The sequence below is a fragment of the Callithrix jacchus genome, chromosome 22 (assembly GCF_049354715.1).
Source record: "Callithrix jacchus isolate 240 chromosome 22, calJac240_pri, whole genome shotgun sequence".
In the NCBI taxonomy this organism is placed as follows: domain Eukaryota; kingdom Metazoa; phylum Chordata; class Mammalia; order Primates; family Cebidae; genus Callithrix; species Callithrix jacchus.
In genome coordinates, this window is record NC_133523.1 from 34491503 (window position 1) to 34509437 (window position 17935).

At 51.1% G+C, this 17935-nt stretch overlaps 1 protein-coding gene across 7 annotated transcripts in view; it reads right to left on the reverse strand.

Moving 5' to 3' along the window:
• Positions 1-17935, reverse strand: part of FBXO17 (F-box protein 17) — a 38724-nt gene that overhangs the window by 2046 nt on the left and 18743 nt on the right. For 4 of the 7 annotated variants that reach the window (XM_078359331.1, XM_078359335.1, XM_078359330.1 and 1 more), the window contains exons 2-5: positions 8683-9054; positions 6929-7040; positions 2946-3041; positions 1673-1808 (exon numbers count right to left, since the gene is read on the reverse strand). In XM_078359331.1, the coding sequence (XP_078215457.1) occupies positions 1673-1808; positions 2946-3041; positions 6929-7040; positions 8683-9037 (699 nt within the window). In that variant the 5' untranslated portion in view covers positions 9038-9054. Of the gene's footprint in view, positions 1-1672; positions 1809-2945; positions 3042-6928; positions 7041-8682; positions 9055-11120; positions 11297-11717; positions 11821-17935 lie in introns of all 7 variants that reach the window. The other 3 variants (XM_078359332.1, XM_078359334.1, XM_078359333.1) reach the window with 2 other exon arrangements.

Below are 17935 nucleotides of genomic sequence, written 5' to 3' on the forward strand. Positions count from 1 at the left end.
ACCTCTACCTGATTCTAGAGCATTCCCTGTCACCCCAGGAAAAAACCCTGCATCCATGAGCTCATGAGCTATCACTTCCTTTTTCTTTATTTTGAGACAGAGTTTGGCTCTTGTTGCCCAGGCTGGAGTGAAATGGTGCGATCGTGGCTCACTGCAACCTCTGCCTCCCAGGTTCAAGCAATTCTCCTGCCTCAGCCTCCCAAGTAGCTGGGATTACAGGCGTCCACCACCACGCCCAGCTAATTTTTTGTATTTTTAGTAGAGACAAGGTTTTGCCACGTTGGCCAGGCTGGTCTTGAACTCCTGACCTCAGGTGATCCACCCACCTTGGCCTCCCAAAGGAATTACAGGCATGAGCCACTGTGCCCGGCCAAGCTGTCACTTCCAAGTCCTCCCTCCCCCAGCCTCTGGCAGTCACTAATCTTCTTAGTGTATATTTCATATATGTGGAATCATAAAGTATTTGTCATTTCACATCTGGCCTCTTTCACTCAGCTTAATGTTTGCAAAGTTTATTCACATTGCAGCATGAACTGGTGCTTCATTTCTTTTCCTTGGCTGCATAACTTTGGCTTTTACTGTGAGAAATAGCCACAGGAGCATTACAAGAAGGGAGACTTGTGATCTGACTCATTATGATTATTATTATTTTGAGTTGGGGTCCCGGTCTGTTGCCCTGGCTGGAGTGCAGTGGCAAGATCATAGCTCACTGCAGCCTCGACCAACTGGGCTGAAACCATCCTCCCACCTCAGCCTTCTGAGTAGCTGAGACTACAGCTCTAGGCACAAGTCACCATGTCCATCTAATTTTTAATTTCTTTGTAGAGATGGGAGTCTCACTGTATTGCCCAGGCTGGTCCTAAACTCCTGGCCTCAAGTTGTTCTCCCATCTTGGCCTCCCAAAGCGGTGGGAGTACAGATAAGAGCCCCTATGCCCAGCCAAAATATGTACTTTGGTAACTGAAGTATGAGGATCAAGACAGCATTGGCAGCTGGGCGTGGTGGCTCACACCTGTAATCCCAGCACTTTGGGAGGCAGAGGTGGGTGGCTCACCTGAGGTCAGGTATTTGAGACCAGCCTGGCCAACATGGTGAAACCCCATCTGTACTAAAAAAGACAAAAATTAGCTGGGCGTGGTGGTAGACACCTATAATCCCAGCTACTTGGGAGGCTGAGGCTGGAGAATTGTTTGAGCCCGGGATGTGGGGTTGCAGTGAGCCAAGATCACTCCATTGCACTCCAGCCTGGGCGACAGGCCAAGACTGTGTCTCAAAAAAAAAAAAAAAAAAAGTATAGGGGCCAGATTGGGCTTGAATCCAGCTCTGCACTGGGACAATCACGTAACCTCCCCTTGCCTCCGTTTCCTCAGCTCTAGAATGGAGATAGGATTTTGCTTCACCGATGCATTTCCAGCACCTAGAGCAGTGCCCAGCACACAGTAGATACTCAATAAGTATATGTTGAACATTAAACTGTTGTGCTAATGAAATGAATCAATATGTAAACCTCTTGACACAGGGCTTCGGATGTAAGAAGGACTCAGTAACTCTTAGCTGTTATGATTATAGATTTCCGGCAGCGAGAGAGCTGAGAAAGGAAACCGAGCAGGTGAGAGCCCGGGTGTGTGCCTTTAGCGGGTCAGCGGGGAGGTGGAAGGCAGTCTGGACCCACCTGTCGGCAGCCCCTCTCAGTCCACTGAAGGACCGGGTTGGGTGAGGCTGAGAACTTGACCACTTCATTTTCGTACACGTCCAGAAGGCGGACTCGGAGCCGATAGACGCAGCCGCAGTTCTCTCGGGCGCCCCACCTGCCAGGCGGCAGTCAGTCTATGCCCCCGCCACCCAGTCAGCTCTCTGGGTTGCGGTCTGGGAGGCTGAGGGCTGGGCCTTCCTGCATCTTGATGAGAGTCCTGCACATCTGAACCACATTTGGAGACGTCCTAGCCTGGGAACCTCTAGGTTATGAGCCTTAGTGGTCCTGGAGTGGAGCCAGAACTTGGGACAGGAGTTTGGGTGGTCCTTGGGTGGAGCCAGAACCTGGGAGAGGAGCCTGGGTAGTCCAGGGGTGGAGCCAGAACCTGGGGGAGGAGCCTGGGCGGTCCTAGGGTGGAGCCAGAACCTGGGAGAGGAGTTTGGGTGGTTCTGGGGTGGGGCCAGAGCCTGCAGGAGGAGCCTGGATGGTCCTGGGGTGGAGCCAGAGCCTGAAGGAGGAGCCTGGGTGGAGCCAGAACCTGGGGTAGGAGCCTAGGTAGTCCAGAGGTGGAGCCAGAACCTGGGGGGAGGACCTGGGTGGTCCCGGGGTGGAGCCAGAGCCTAGGGGCGGAGCCTGGGTGGCCCTGGAGTTGATTCTGGAGGCTTTGGGGTGGATAGCTGGGGGACAGGAAAGGATGCTCTGGGGAAGAACCCCAATACAGGCAGGCACCTCATGACTTCAGGGAGGAGCCAGCACCCCAGGAAAGAGAACAGATTTTCTGCGGAGGAGCCACAACCTGAAGGAGGGGCTGGAATGCTTTGGGGCAGAACCTGGGTGCTCTGGGAAGAAGGCATTCATCCTAAGCCCGCAGGCTCTGAAGCCAGCCCTGTCCCATCCGTGCTCCCTGAGCCTCAGCTCAAAGGGCACTGTGCTCCCACCCCTTTGGAGGCCCTGGGCATCCAAGAGGGAGCGGGAGGAGGTGTCTTGTTTCAGCGTGGTATCAAGCCAGTCAGTGGCCCCCTGTGGACCACCCCAGCCTGCTGGAAAAAGGATGGGCAGGAGGGCACAGTGGCTTCACCAAGGCTCTACCCTCCCTGGTTCTGCATCACTTTCCCTCTCTCAGCCTCATCACAGAGGGTGTGCCGTGACAGCCACTACCCACGGGGTTGATGAGGCAGGAAATGAGCCTTTGCTGTAGAGCCGCTGCCAAGCCTGCTGCTGCTCCCAGGGCAGGGTGCCGCTCCTCACTCACCAGTCAGCCACACAGATCTCGATCTGGGCGCTGTCCAGCAGCTCCTGCCACACCCCCTCCATCACCAGGTCCACAAGCTGCCTCTTGAAGCACCATCTGGGAAGGAGAGATAGCAGGGGGTGGGGCAAACAGTCCTGGCATTCAAGTCACAGTCAGAAACCACCTCCTCCAAGAAGCCTCCCTTGATAACCCTCTCTAACATGGAGCCCTCAGGGTTTGCTCTAGCAGACTTGAAGATGTATGATGGGCTATACATCTCTCCTTGGCCTCTCGGATCCCCTCTGCCATTCTCCACCCTGCTCTGGGCTCCAGGCAGCTGACCTCTGTGAAAGCCTTCCCCTCACCTTTGTCCCTGCAGCCTCCTCCTCCTCATTTATAGCGAGTACATGTTCTTACGCTAAGGACAGCAAAGAAAGTAGGAATCAGGAAGCATCCCCAGGACTAAGGTTAATCAGAAGAGAACATGGGGCTGGGCACGGTGGCTCCCACCTGTGATCCCAGCAGTTTGGGAGGCCTAGGTGGGTGGATCACTTGAGGTCAAGAGATCGAAACCAGCCAACATAGGAGGATGGTTTGAGCCCAGTTGGTCGAGACTGCAGTGACCTATGATCTTGCTACTGCACTCCAGCCAGGGCAACAGACTGAGACCCTAACTCAATGATAATAATAAGAAGAAAAGAAGAAGTTAGATCCCAAGTCTCCCTGCTTGGAACGCCCCTGTGGCTACATCTCACAGTAAAAGCCAAAGTTATGCAGCCACACACCCAGCCTCTCGCCTGCTCTGTTTCTCTTCTCAGCTCTGTTGCTGCTGCATATCTATAATCATCATAGCCATGCAGGACATGAGTACAAATGAAGGCCACATACTAGACATATGAGCAGGGAGCTCTGCGGCCTCCTAAAGTGTGAGGGCCCGGGTCTAAAGCTGGACGGCCTGGATGGCCTGGTCTCCGTCACCCATTGCTTCCTGCTGGATCAGCCAATGGGATGCCCCAGCAGGGGATAGAAGTGAAGGAGGTGACTAAAATCAGGGTATTTATCCCCGTAGGTCCTTCCCAAGGGACTGCCGTGTCCCCCAGGAAAATGCAAAGCTCCCCAGCACTCCCTCCTCCTGTTTCAGAAACTGTTTCCTCCCCTCACCTCTAGTAGTCTAGCAGCGGTATGTTCCTTCCCTAACTGTTCAGGGGTTCCTCTCCTCAAATTAGAATGTGCCATAATAATAGAAATAGTACAGTATTGGCAGAAGGACCTGTAAGTTGACCAGTGGAATAGAACAGAGTGCCAGAAACTGGCCCAGCACAGTGGCTCAGGCCTGTAATCCCAGCACTTTGAGAGGCCGAGGCAGGCAGATCACCTGAGGTCAGGAGTTCAAGACCAGACTGGCTGATATGGCGAAACCTCTTCTCTACAAAAAATACAAAAATTAGCCAGGTATGGTGGCACACCCCTGTAGTCCCAGCTACTCGGGAGGCTGAGGCAGGAGAATCACTCAAACCCAGGAGTGATTTACTCTGGGTAAATCACTCTAAACATAAGTCTACATCTAAAACATAAGTGAAAACACCCTGCAGTGAGTCAAGATCGCACCACTGTACTCCAGCCTGGGCCACAAAATGAGACTCTGTCTCAAAAACAACAAACATGAAACAAAACAGAGTGCCAGGGACAGAGCTTGGTACGCATAGGAACTTCATAAACCGTAGAGCTGGCACCATCATTCCATGGGGGACAGAGCTCGGTACGCATAGGAACTTCATACACCGTAGAGATGGCACCATCATTCCATGGGGGACAGAGCTCGGTACGCATAGGAACTTCATACACCGTAGAGATGGCACCATCATTCCATGGGGGACAGAGCTCGGTACGCATAGGAACTTCATACACCGTAGAGATGGCACCATCATTCCATGGGGGACAGAGCTCGGTACGCATAGGAACTTCATACACCGTAGAGATGGCACCATCATTCCATGGGGGACAGAGCTCGGTACGCATAGGAACTTCATACACCGTAGAGCTGGCACCATCATTCCATGGGGGACAGAGCTCGGTACGCATAGGAACTTCATACACCGTAGAGATGGCACCATCATTCCATGGGGGACAGAGCTCGGTACGCATAGGAACTTCATACACCGTAGAGATGGCACCATCATTCCATGGGGGACAGGGCTCGGTACGAATAGGAACTTCATACACCGTAGAGATGGCACCATCATTCCATGGGGGACAGAGCTCGGTACGCATAGGAACTTCATACACCGTAGAGATGGCACCATCATTCCATGGGGGACAGAGCTCGGTACGCATAGGAACTTCATACACCGTAGAGCTGGCACCATCATTCCATGGAGAACGTAGATTGTCCTCGTTTTTTTTTCTTTTGAGTCAAGGTCTTATTCTATCGCCAGGCTGGAGTGCAGTGGCATGACCCTAGCTCACTGCAACCTCGAATTCCTGGGTTCAAGAGATTCTCCCACCTCTGCCTCTCAAAGTGCTGGGATTACAGGTGTGAGCCACCATGCCTGGCCTTCAGTTTCCCATTATAAAGTGGGAGCAATACTAGTATCTATGTCACAGGGTTGTTGCCAGGGTTCTAAATAAAGTGTCTAGAGCAATCCCTTGTGGAGGCAAAAGTGACTCCATCTTGGATGCTAATCTGCCATGTTCACTTTTTTTTTGGAACAGTTTCTGTCACACTGGCTGGAGTGCAGTGGCGTGATCTTGGCTCACTGCAGCATTTGCCTCCTGGGTTCAAGTGATTCTTCAGCCTCAGCCTCCCAAGTAGCTGGAATTATAGGTGCAAGCCACCAGGCCTGGCTAATTTTTGTCTTTTTAGTAGAGATGGGGTCTTGACATATTGGCCAGGCTGGTCTCAAACTCCTGAGCTCAAGTGATCCACCGTGCCCAGCCCTATGTTCTCTTCTGATTAACCTCAATCCTGGGGATGCTTCCTGATTCCTACTTTATTCACTGTCCTTAGCATAAGAACATGTACTTGCTATAAATCCAGGCTTTAGAGCGAAGCAAGCTGATGTTCCCTCACCGTAGTCTGTGACGCACGTAGCATTCTGGCCTGTTTTAGAGGGCTGCCTTTGTTTTTTGTTTTGTTTTTGGATGTAGGGTCTCCCTCTGTTACCCAGGCTGGAGTGCAGTGGAGCAATCGCAACTCACCATAGCCTCAACCTCCTGGCCTCAAGTGAACCTCCTGCCTCAGCCTCTGAAGTAGCTGGGATTACAGGCGCCCACCACCATGCCTGGCTAATTTTTGTATTTTTAGTAGAGATGGGGTTTCCCTCTGTTGGCAAGGCTGGTCTTGAACTCCTGATGTAAAGTGATCTGCCCACCTTGGCCTCCCAAAGTGCTGGGATTACCACCACTGTGCCCAGCCTCAAACCCTGTCTTTAGATCAAAGCAATCTTGCTGTTGTCTCACAAACTGCAGGCGATGAAGCACACAGCATTGTTGCCTGTGGTTGCCAACCCTCCTGATTTTTCCTTGTATCTCTGGCATATAAAACAGTATCCTCAGGCCGGGTGCGGTGGCTCACGCCTGTAATCCCAGCACTTTGGGAGGCTGAGGCGGGTGGATCATGAGGTCAAGAGATCGAGATCATCCTGGTCAACATGGTGAAACCCCGTCTCTACTAAAAATACAAAAAATTAGCTGGGCATGGTGGCACGTGCCTGTAATCCCAGCTACTCAGGAGGCTGAGGCAGGAGAATTGCCTGAACCCTGGAGGTGGAGGTTGCGGTGAGCTGAGATCACACAGTGTAACAAGAGTGAAATTCCATCTCAAAAAACAAAAAAAAAGTACCCTCAACAAATACTTGTTGATTGATGGAATGAATCAATGAATAAACGAATGGGGGAGGGACAGAGGGCGAAGGTGAGGATGAGGACAGTGGCGGGGGTAGGGTCCTTTTCTCTCTTTGGGGCCCTTACCCCAGGGATCAGGGCCACTCACTTGGGCCACTCACTCGAAAGAGGTCACGAAGCAGGTCTGCGAAGGAGCCCCAGGCACCAGTGTGAGGTTCTTTTCTATGGCCCAGCCGTTCCCGCCGTGCTCCACCTCCCAGCCTTTGAAGCCCTCTGTGGAAAAACAAGAGTTGAACAGAAGATTTGTCTGCCAGCCTGCCCAGCAGAGACCCTGCAACCACCCAGCTTGTGCTGTCCACCAGTCTCTCCCTCTCGTGCTCCAGTCCTCCCTGGCTTCTCCTACCGACTCCTCCTCCCATTAACCTGTATTCCTGGTCCTACCCCACACCTGCGACTCAGCTTCTCCTCAGCTTCCCTTACTTGCTCTTTCTCCTTCAGTCCTGCTCTTCATTGTGTGTGTGTGAAAGAAAAGAGAGAGAGAGAGAGAGAGAGAGTGACAGGGTCTCACTCTGTCACCCTGGCTGGAATGCAGTGGCTCCATCATAGCTCACTGCAGCCTCAAACTCCTGGGCTCAAGCGATCCTCCCATATCAGCCTCCGAAGTGGCTAGGACCACAGGTGCATGCCACCATACCTGGCTAATTTTTTAGTTTTTTTTTTTGTTGTTGAGACGAAGTTTCGCTCTTGTTGCCCAGGCTGGAGTGCAATGGCATGGGTTCAAGCAATTCTCCTGCCTCAGCCTCCTGAGTAGCTGGAATTACAGGTTTGCACCACCATGCTCGGCTAATTTTGTATTTTTAGTAGAGATGGGGTTTCACCATGTTGGTCAGCCTGGTCTCAAATTCCTGACCTCAGGGGATCCACGGGCCTCAGCCTCCCAAAGTGCTGGGATTACAGGCGTCAGCCACCGCATCTAGCCTAATTTTTAAATTTTTTAGAAACAGAGTTTCACTTTGTTGCCCAGGCTGGTCTCGAACTCCTGGCCTCAAGCAATCCTCCCACCATAGCCTCCCAAAATGCTGGGATTCCAGGCATGAGCTACCGCGTCCCCTCCCCCTTTTTTTTGTTTTTGTTTTGACAGAGTCTCGTTCTATCACCCAGGCTGGGGTGAGTGGCGCAATCTTGGCTCCCTGCCATATCTTCCTACTGGGTTCAAATAATTCTCCTAACTCAGCCTCTGGAGTAGCTGTGATTACAGGCACACACCACCACGCCCGGTTTTTTGTATTTTTAGTAGAGACGGGGTGGGGGGAGGGGGCGTCTCACCATGCTGGCCAGGCTGAGCTCGAACTCCTTAACCTCGTGATCCACTTGCCTCGGTCTCGTAAAGTGTTGGGATTACAGGCGTGAGCCTCCGCGACGGCCTTTTTTTTTTTTTTTGAGACAAAGGACTTTCTCTGTCACCCAGGCTGTAGTGTAATGGCACTATCACCGCTCACTGTAGCCTCGAACTCCTGGTCTTAAGCGATCCTCCTGCCTTGGCCTCTCAAAGTGTTGCCATTCCCACCGCGGCTGGCTTCAATCCTATTCTGCATTCCCTCTGCATATCAAACTACTCGCTTTCTCCCCTGGCCCAACCAGGGTCTTCCTGCCTTGCCACGCCTACTCGTTCGGATTCCAGATTCCAGGTTCCGGCGTACGCTGCTCTCCCCAGCTTCCACGTTCTCTAGCCCCGCCCACTGGTCCTACCGCCCCAGCACTGCACTGCGTCCCTCGGCCCCGCCCCCTGGCTTCTCCAGCGGTCCCGCTCATTGGCTACATCCCCTCTAAGACTCTGTCCAGGCCCCGCCCCTGGCGCGCTCATCCCGGCCCCGCTCACCCACTCAGCGTCCTGGGCCCCGCCCCCCACACTCACGCTCTCCGCAGGAGTTGAAGATGAGGTTGCGACCGAAGGGCGCGCGCAGACAGTAGCGCGCCAGGGCGCACAGCGGAAACTCCTCCTCGTCCTCGTTGCTGGGTAGGCAGCGCTGGACCACTGCATAGAGTGCGCGGCCCTCGGCGCTGCGGTCGCGGGCCAGCTGCAGCAGCCACACGGTGGGCCCGTCCACCACGTCGCGCCAGGCGCGGCACACTGGGCGGCATTGCATGACCAAGGCGCGTGGCGGCACGTGGCTCAGCACCTGCACCAGCAGCTCCGGGGGCAGCGCGTCCAAGGCCAGGGGTGGGTCCGCTGGCAGCCGTGGCTGTCGCCGCGAGGGCCGGGCGCCCATCTCCCGCAGTTGGCGTCCTGCAGGTCGAGAAGGGTCGGTAGGCGGGTCAGCGCAGCCAGGCCACCCCCTCCCTACCTTCCCTCCCAGGGCGCAAGGCCCCTTCAGCTGGTGAGACCCCATTAGGTCCATGGGCAACCAGGGACCCAGTTCCCTCTCTGATAATGGGTCTCTCCCCATCTTTCCCGCTTAGGCAAAAGACCCTTGGCCTGACTCTGACCCCATCAGGATCGCTGATCATGGCTTCCGTCTGGCGTGCACTTGTGTCAGGCTAAGTGCTTTATGTATGTGACCATAGCAAACTGAAGACCTGTAACAGTGAAACGGCAAAAGAACTAGCAGAACTAACCCCATTTTTGTTTAAGGGGACTTTACTCATTCCTGCACGTAGGCTAAGATAATTTTAGAGCGCTTAGATAATATGCAAAACCAGCAGTCATGTAGTTTTTAAAACTAACTCTGGGATTAAAGAAGTATGTAAACTATGTTTTGTCAAAGATTTATAGCAGCACTGTGACCACTGCAGACATCTAGGTGCCTGCTAGGGTCCGAGGAGATTGGTGACTTCTTTGTCACCTTGGACCTCGGATCCTAGCTGGCACGCAGATGTCTTCAGTGGTCATCTTATTTTTATTCTGTTTTTATGAAGCTAGAAACCAGGACTATAGTCTCTACCTCCTGGGCTCAAGTGATCCTTCTGCCTCAGCCTACCAAGTAGCTGGGACTCTAGGTGCATGTCACCATGCCAGCTAGTTTTTAAATTTTATTTATTTTTTTTAGAGATGGGGGTCTCACTACATTGCCCTGGCCGGTCTTGTAATCGTGGGCTCAAGTGATCCTCCTCCCTCAGCCTCCCAAAGTGCTGGGATTGGTGTGAGCCACTGCACCTGGCTTGTTGGTCACCTCTTAATCACAATGCTCTTCTCTTCCCTCTGCCCTTAATATAAAAAAATAAAAATTTGATCTAAGATGGTACTTTAGGATGATAGTCCACTGTGTTCTCTGTTTGCTGGCTCTCCAAATAAACTTGCTTTTCCTCCCACTAACTCTCATATCTCTTGAGCTTGGCTTTCTTCTCTGTTTTTTTCTTTTTTGAAATTGAGTCTTGCTCTGTTGCCCAGGCTGGAATGCAGTGGCACAATCTTGGCTCACTGTGACCTCCACCTCCTGGGTTCAAGTGATTCTCCTGCCTCAGCCTCCCAAGTAGCTGGAAATACAGGTGTGTGCCACCACACTCAGCCAGTAATTTTTGTAGTAGAGATGGCATTTCACCATGTTGGCCAGGCTGGTCTTGAACTCCCGACCTCAAGTGATCCGCCTGTCTCGGCCTCCCAAAGTGCTGGGATTTCAGGTGCGAGCCACCACGCCTAGCCTCAGTTTGGCTTTCGAGTGATGAGTGGCCAAACCTGGGTTGGGTTACAGACCCACAGGGAAACGCACTGTGGAAGAAAACCATTTCCACCCCATCCCCCAATCTGTTCCAACTCCTTCCGCCTTTGGAACCCATGACCTATTTTTAGCAAAATCTCTTCTTGCCTCAGTTACTTCTCTGAATATTCCTACAACCTTCTTGCTGTAACTGGAATCCAGCTCTCCTGTGGAACTTCCAAGTGGGAGGTCTCGGTGCTCCTGGGAGCTGCTTCCTGACTGTCTCCCTCCACATTCCCCCAAACCCCCAGTGCTGAATCTCAGCTCTACTCTGCCTCGGGCATTATCTGCTGACCCAGATCATGACTCCTCTCTTCTCCCTAATTTTAGCTCTGGGCTCGTGGCCGCTCCTGCTGCTCTTAGCATCATTCTCAGTGATTTCCATAACCAGATAGATTGTTCTTCTGCAGCCCCAACCTCCCTGTTCCCTGGCCTCCCTCTAGTGACTTTATCCCTTCCCCAACCCCTCCCACTCAGGGTCAGGCCCAGACCTTGTCCCAATAACATCAACCTCTTCAGAACCTCAGTTTCACACATTCACTCTCTATCCATCACTTCCTCTTTCCACCTCATTCCCTCCAGTGCCTGACTCCGATGATCTTTCCAATGCACTATGATCTCCCATCCCTTGTCCATTTCATTTTTCACTGTCTCTCACCTCCCATGCCCTCATTTCTTCCTTAGCCAGCTTCAATTCCATGGTTAATCATTAAAAATTCTTGACCTGGCATGCTGGCTCATGCCTGTAATCTCAGCACTTTGGGAGGGCAAGGTGGGAGAACTGCTTGAGGCCAGTAATTTGAGATCAGCCTGGGAAACATAACGAGACTCCATCTGTACAAAAAATAGAATAAAAAAATTAGCCAGGTGTGGTGGTGCACACCAGTAGTCCCAGATACTCCAGAGGTTAAGGTGGGACAATCGCTTGAGCCCAGGAGTTGGAGGCTGCAGTGAGCTATGATTGTGCCACTGCACTCTAGCCTGGGCAACAAAATGAGACCCTGTCTCGAAAATAAAAAGAGTAGCAAAACAAAACAAAACAAAACAAAAAAACGTGGGGCTGTAGCTAGAAGGGGATGTGAGGTCAAGAAGGTTTGGGTCGTGTGCAGTGGCTCGCGCCTGTAATCCCAGCATGTTGGGAGGCCGAGGTAGGTGGATCACTTGAGATCAGGAGTTCGAGACCAGCCTGGCTACCATGGTGAAACCCCGTCTCTACCAAAAAATACAAAAATTAGCGGGGCATGGTGATACACACCTGTAATCCCAGCTACTTGGGAAGGTTGAGGCAGGAGAATTGCTTGAACCCGGAAGGCTGTGATCGCGCCACTGCACTCCAGCCTGGGTAGCAGAGTGAGACCCTGTCTCAAAATAAAAAACAACAAAAAAGAGGTTTGTTTTGAGATGGGAGACAGGACGCTGTGTGGGGCAACAGGAGATCCAGTGCATTAGGGGAAACTAAAGGAGCAGCAGGGAGAGGTGAGAGCCAGGAAACAGAGCTGGAAGTGGGTGGGAAGGTGGGAGCAGGTGATGGGACAGTTACAGTGGGAAAACGGGTGTGGACACGGGTGTAGGTAGGTGGTAGAGGTGGGGGCGGCTGTGGAAGTTCGCTTCTCATCTCTTGCATTTTCTCTGCAAAATAAGAAGCCAAGAGAGTGAAAGGGGAGGAGGAGGTGTTGGAAAGGATTAGGGAGAAGTGAAAAGGTGTGAATTAAATGTCTAGAAGAGAGGAGGAAGGAGGGGATCAGAGAAATGTCATAGGGTTGCTAGGCAGCATTGGGGTCTGTCTGAGGGTCAAGTTCACAGACTTGATGTTAGCCTGGCCAGGGCGCTGTGTTGTTGCTTAGCTCCCTCGGGCTGTGTGGGTGCAGACACAGGAGAGGAAGGCTGGATTTAACCGGGGTCTCATGCAGGAGGAAGTCAAAGGGGGCAAGGGTGTGAGGTGAGAATGTGATTTTATTTATTTATTTATTTATTTGAGACGCAGTCTTACTCCGTCACCCAGGCTGAAGTGCAATGGCTCAATCTCGGCTCACTACAACCTGTCTCCCAGGTTCAAGTGATTCTCCTGCCTCAGCCCCTCAAGTAGCTGGGATTACAGGTGCCCACCACCACGCCTGGCTAATTTTTATATTTTTAATAGAGACGGGGTTTCACCATGTTGGCCAGGTTGGTCTCGAACTCCCGACCTCAGGTAATCCTCCTGTCTCAGCCTCCCAAAATGCTGAGATTATAGGCATGAGCCACCACATTGGACTGAGAATGTGTTATTTTTATCTTTGAAACAGGCTCTTGCCCCTTTGCTCAGGTAGGACTGCAGTGGTGTGATCACAGTTCACTGCAGCCTCGACCTCCCAGGCTCAAGCGATCCTCCCACCTCAGCATCCCAAAATGCTGGGATTAGAGGCATGATCCACGGCATCCAGTGTCTTTCTCTTTATGGTAAAACTTCTTGAAAAAGTTGTCTACCCGGTATTTTCTGCTCTCATTCTTCCTAAAACCTTTTCTTTCTTTCTTTTTTTTTTTTGAGACAGAGTCTTCCTCTATCACCCAGACTGCAGTGCAGTGGCACAATCTCAGCTCACTGCAACCTCTGCCTCCGGGGTTCAGGTGATTCTCGTGCCTCAGCCTCCCGAGTAGCGGGGACTATAGGTGTGTGCCACCCTGCCTGGCTAACTTTTGTATTTTTAGTAGAGATGGGGTTTCACCATGTTGCCCAGGCTAGTCTTGAACTCTTGAGCTCAAAGGATCCTGCTGCCTTGGCCTCCCAAAGTGCTGGGATTATAGGTGTGAGCCACTGTGCCTGGCTCCAGCTCCACTTCTTGCTATAAATTATATGACCAATGGCTAGTCACTTTAATCTCTCTATGCCTCGGTTTCCCTTTCCGAAAATGGGGCTGTTAATGGTGCCTCCTTCATAGGGCCATCGTGAAGATGAAATGAGTATTTTAAAGCACTTAGGAAAAGCCCCTGCAGGCTCCTAAGTAATAGTATTTTATATTAGCCCAGGAGCGGTGGCTCATAGTTGTAATATCGGCACTTTCGGAGGCTGAGGCAGGCGGATCAATTGTGGTCAGGAGTTCAAGACCAGCCAGGCCAACATGGTGAAACCCCATCTCTACAAAAAATACAAAAATTAGCGAGGCATGGTGGTGGGCGCCTGTAACCTCAGCTACTCAGGAGGCTGAGGCAGGAGAATCACTTGAACCTGGGAGGTGGAGGTTGCAGTGAGCCGAGATCACACCTCTACACTCCAGCCTGGACTCCGTCTCAAAAAAATAAAAATGATGTCAGGATTTTTTGCTATATTCATGGACTACTTGCCTGACACAGGCTTCTTTCTTTCTTTTTTTTTTTTAAATAAAACCTTAATTTGTTTAAAAAGGACAATAGCTGACATGAATTGAGCACTTACTGGACACATGCAGATAACAAGTATTAGATCATTAAAGCCTCTTAACCACCGGCACCCTCAAAGGGGAGTTTTGCCTATTAAACAAGATGATGGGATTCGCAGCTGATCCAGCTTAAATGCTCAGCCCAGTGACTTAATAAGGGCCAGTAAATGCCGTGAAATGAAAATGTCACAACTGTCAGCCGGGCATGGTGGCTCTTGCCTGTAATCCCAGCACATTGGGAGGCTGAGGCAGGTGGATCACTGGAGGTCAAGAGTTCAAGACCAGCCTGGCCAACATGGTAAAACCCTGTCTCTACTAAAAATATAAAAATTAGCCAGGTGTGGTGACAGGCACCTGTAATCCCAGCTACTCAGGAGGCTGAGGCAGGAGAATTGCTTGAACCTGGGAGACAGAGGTTGCAGTGAGCCAAGATCGTGCCACTGCACTCCTGCCTGGGTGACAGAGCAAGACTCTGCTTCAAATAATAATAATAAAATAGTTGCTGTCACTTTAAAAAAATGATGTGTTATAATAATGGCAACTAGCATAATTTAGTGCTTAATGGTAATTTTTCTTTTTTTTTTGAGAAGGAGTTTCACTCTGTCGCTCAGGCTGGAGTGCAATGGCTTGATCTCAGCTCACTGCAACCTCCACCTCCTAGCTTCAAGTGATTCTCCTGCCTCAGCCGCCCGAGTAGCTGGGATTAAAGGCACGTGCCACCATGCCCGGCTAATTTTTTGTATTTTTAGTAGAGACAGGGTTTCACCATGTTGGTCAGGCTGGTCTTGAACTCCCGACCTCGTGGTCTGCCCGTCTTGGCCTCCCAAAGTGCTGGGATTACAGGCATGAGCCACCACAGCTGGCCGTTAATTTTTTTTTAATATTAATTTTCTCCTTCTGAGCAGTCTAGGGAAGATAGAAAGAAGAAAAAATTATAAGTATTAATTTCCACAGCTGTGAGCCACCATGCTCAGCCCCTGACATCAATTTCTACTGCAGAAAGAATGAAGTTATGGAGACAGACTTTACAAAGACCAGGCTGTATTTTTCTCCAGGTGATTATGAGTTGCATTAATAGTTCACTGAGGCCTGGTGCTTGAACCTGGGAGGCAGAGGTTGCAGTGAGCCAAGATCACACCACTCACTGCACTTCAGCCTGGTGACAGAGCAACTCTGCCCCTTGAAAATACATATACATAAATAATTCCCTGAGGTTTATAAACAAGTCTACTGGCCCACCTGGCATGGGTGTGATGTTCACCAGAGTTTAGTTCCTTGGAGTTCTTAGTTCCTGCTCTTTTCTTTTTCTTTGAGATGGAGTCTCACTCTGTCACCCAGGCTGGAGTGCAGTGGCACCATCTCGGCTCACCGCAACCTCTGTCTCCCTGGCTCAAGCGATTCTCCTGCCTTACCTCCTGAGTAGCTGTGATTATAGGTACACACCACCATGCCCAGCTAATTTTTTTTTATTTTCAGTAGAGTTGCGGTTTCACCATGTTGATCAGGCTGGCCTGACCAGTTCCTGCTCTTCTTAGGAGTATGTTTCCACTGGCAAAAGGAGGATCTCTGGGACTGGGGGATGGGCCCCTCGCCCAAAGGGGACAGCCAGACTTCACCAGGGAGCAGAGATGTTCAAGAAATGTACCATATGATCCCTCAGCTACACCATACAAACTATATAAAATGATTGTATGGGGACTGGCCTGGTAGCTCATGCCTGTAATCCCAGCAGTTTGGGAGACCAAGGCAGGCAGATCACCTGAGGTCAGGAGTTCAAGACCAGCCTGGACAACATGGTGAAACCCAGATGGACAACGTGGTGAAACCCCATCTCTACTAAAAATACAGAAGTTAGCCAGGCATGATGGCACATTCCTGTAGTCCCAGCTACTTGGGAGGCTGGTAGGAGAACTGCTTGAACCCAGGAGGCAGAGGTTGTGGTGAGCTGACATTGTGCCACTGCACTCCAGCCTGGGAAACAAGAGTAAAACTCTGTCTCAAAAAAAAAGTAAGGAGAAGAGAAACACGAAAAGTGGCTCAACAGTCAAAGACAGGTTTATTTTGCAGAATAAACCTCAGAGGGGCTTCTGGCTGATTTCAGGAAAGGTTGAAAAGTACACACTGCAAGACTGAATGCCAACTACTGGCTGGGTCACAATAGGACAAGTAGGGCCTGGGACTGCCTGCTTCCAGGGTTTTTGGGAGTGTGTGTGTTTGGAGGAACGTTACTGGCAGTCAAAGTGACCGGGAAATGCTATTGGTACTCAGCTACTCGGGAGGGACCCAGGATGCAATAGCACACCATATTTTCCAAAAGTGGCTAGGATATCATTTCCTATCTGACATGCTCTTTCAGTTCCCTTCTGCTAACGAAGCTGTGGGGTCCACATTCCCTCCTGGGCACTGGGCAGGCCTTTGTGACTACCTCAACTTTCAGACCACTGCAGAAGTGACACTGATAAGGGATTTTATTCTCTCTCTCTCTGTTGCCTGGCTGGAGTGTAGTGATGTGATTATGGCTCACTGCAGCCTCAAACTCCTGCGCTCAAGTGATCCTCCCACCTCAGCCTCCTGAGTAGCTGGGACAGCAGACACATGCCACCATGCCCAGCTAAGTTTTGTAATTCTTTTCTAGAGACTGGGGTTGGGGGGGGTCTCCCTATGTTGCCCAGGCTGGTCTCAAGTAATCCTGTTGCCTTGGCCTCCCAAAGTGCTGGGATTACAGGTGAGAGCCATGTGGCCACCCTGCTAAGCGATTTCTGAGTCTGGATCATAGAGTGTACAGCCTCTTCCTGACTGTCTTTCTAATATGTGCTTTTGGAGCACAGTCAGTCCAGTGGTGTGCTGCCAGATGTTTAACAAGTGGCTCTCTAGGGCAGGAAAAAGAGCTTGGGTTTATAGTGAATGTTGCTTTTTGTGGGCCTTTTTTTTTTTTTGAGACAGAGTCCTGCTATGTTGCCCAGGCTGGAGTGCAATGGCCTGACCTCGGCTCACTGCAACCACCGCCTCTAGGGATCAAGTGATTCTCCTGCCTCAGCCTCCCAAGTAACTGGGATTACAGGTGCCCACCACTATGCCCGGTTAAACGTTTTATTTTTACAAAATTTTAGAGATGGAGTTTTGCCATGTTCGCCAGGCTGGTCTCCAACTCCTGGCCTCAGGTGACTACCCACCTGTCCCTGAAAAGTGCTGGGATTAGAGGAGTGAGCAACCAGGCCTGGCTTTTTTGTTTTTTTAGACAGAATCTTGCTCTGTCGTCCAGGCTGAAGTGTAGTGGTACATCTCGGCTTACTGCAACCTCCACCTCCTAGGTTCAAAAGATTCTTGTGCTTCAGCCTCCCAAGTAGCTGGAATTACATGCATGTGCCATCACGCCCATCTTGAGTTTTGTACTTTTAGTACATACATAGTTTCATCATGCTAAATTTTGTATTTTTAGTAGAGATGAAGATTTGCCATGTTGGCCAGGCTGGTCTCAAACTCCTGAGCTCAGCTGATCCACGGGCCTCGGCCTTCCAATCCCCTATTGGGATTAGGGCGTGAGCCATTGTGCCCGGCCTCTTTCTGTGGTTTAAGAAAGCAGCGCACTGTAGCTTATTGCAAGCTACTGATGTGAAATCCCTGAACTGTGGAGATGAAATGGATGGGAAAGAGATGAGCTTGAACAAAGCAGCTTGAACCATGCAAGCCTGCTCCAGCACACCCCTGCCTGAACCACTGCCCGTCTGGCTGCCTTTGAAGTTATGATGCTGGAGAGGCTATGTGAAGACAGAAATGCCTGGGAGGAGCCAGATGTTCCAGCTCCCAGCTGTGTGAGTTTCCTCATCCCAGGTGCTAGACGTAGGAGTGAGGAAGCCTCAGATGACCGAGCCCCAGCCACCATCTGACAGCAACAGCATAAGAGCTCCTAAGTGAGGACCACTTAGCTGAACCCAGGCAGTCCCCAGAGCCAGAACACATAATAAAATAATAATTATTGGCCGGGAGTGGTGGCTCACGCCTGTAATCCCAGCACTTTGGGAGGCCGAGGTGGGTGGATCACGAGGTCAAGAGATCAAGACCATCCTGGTCAACATGG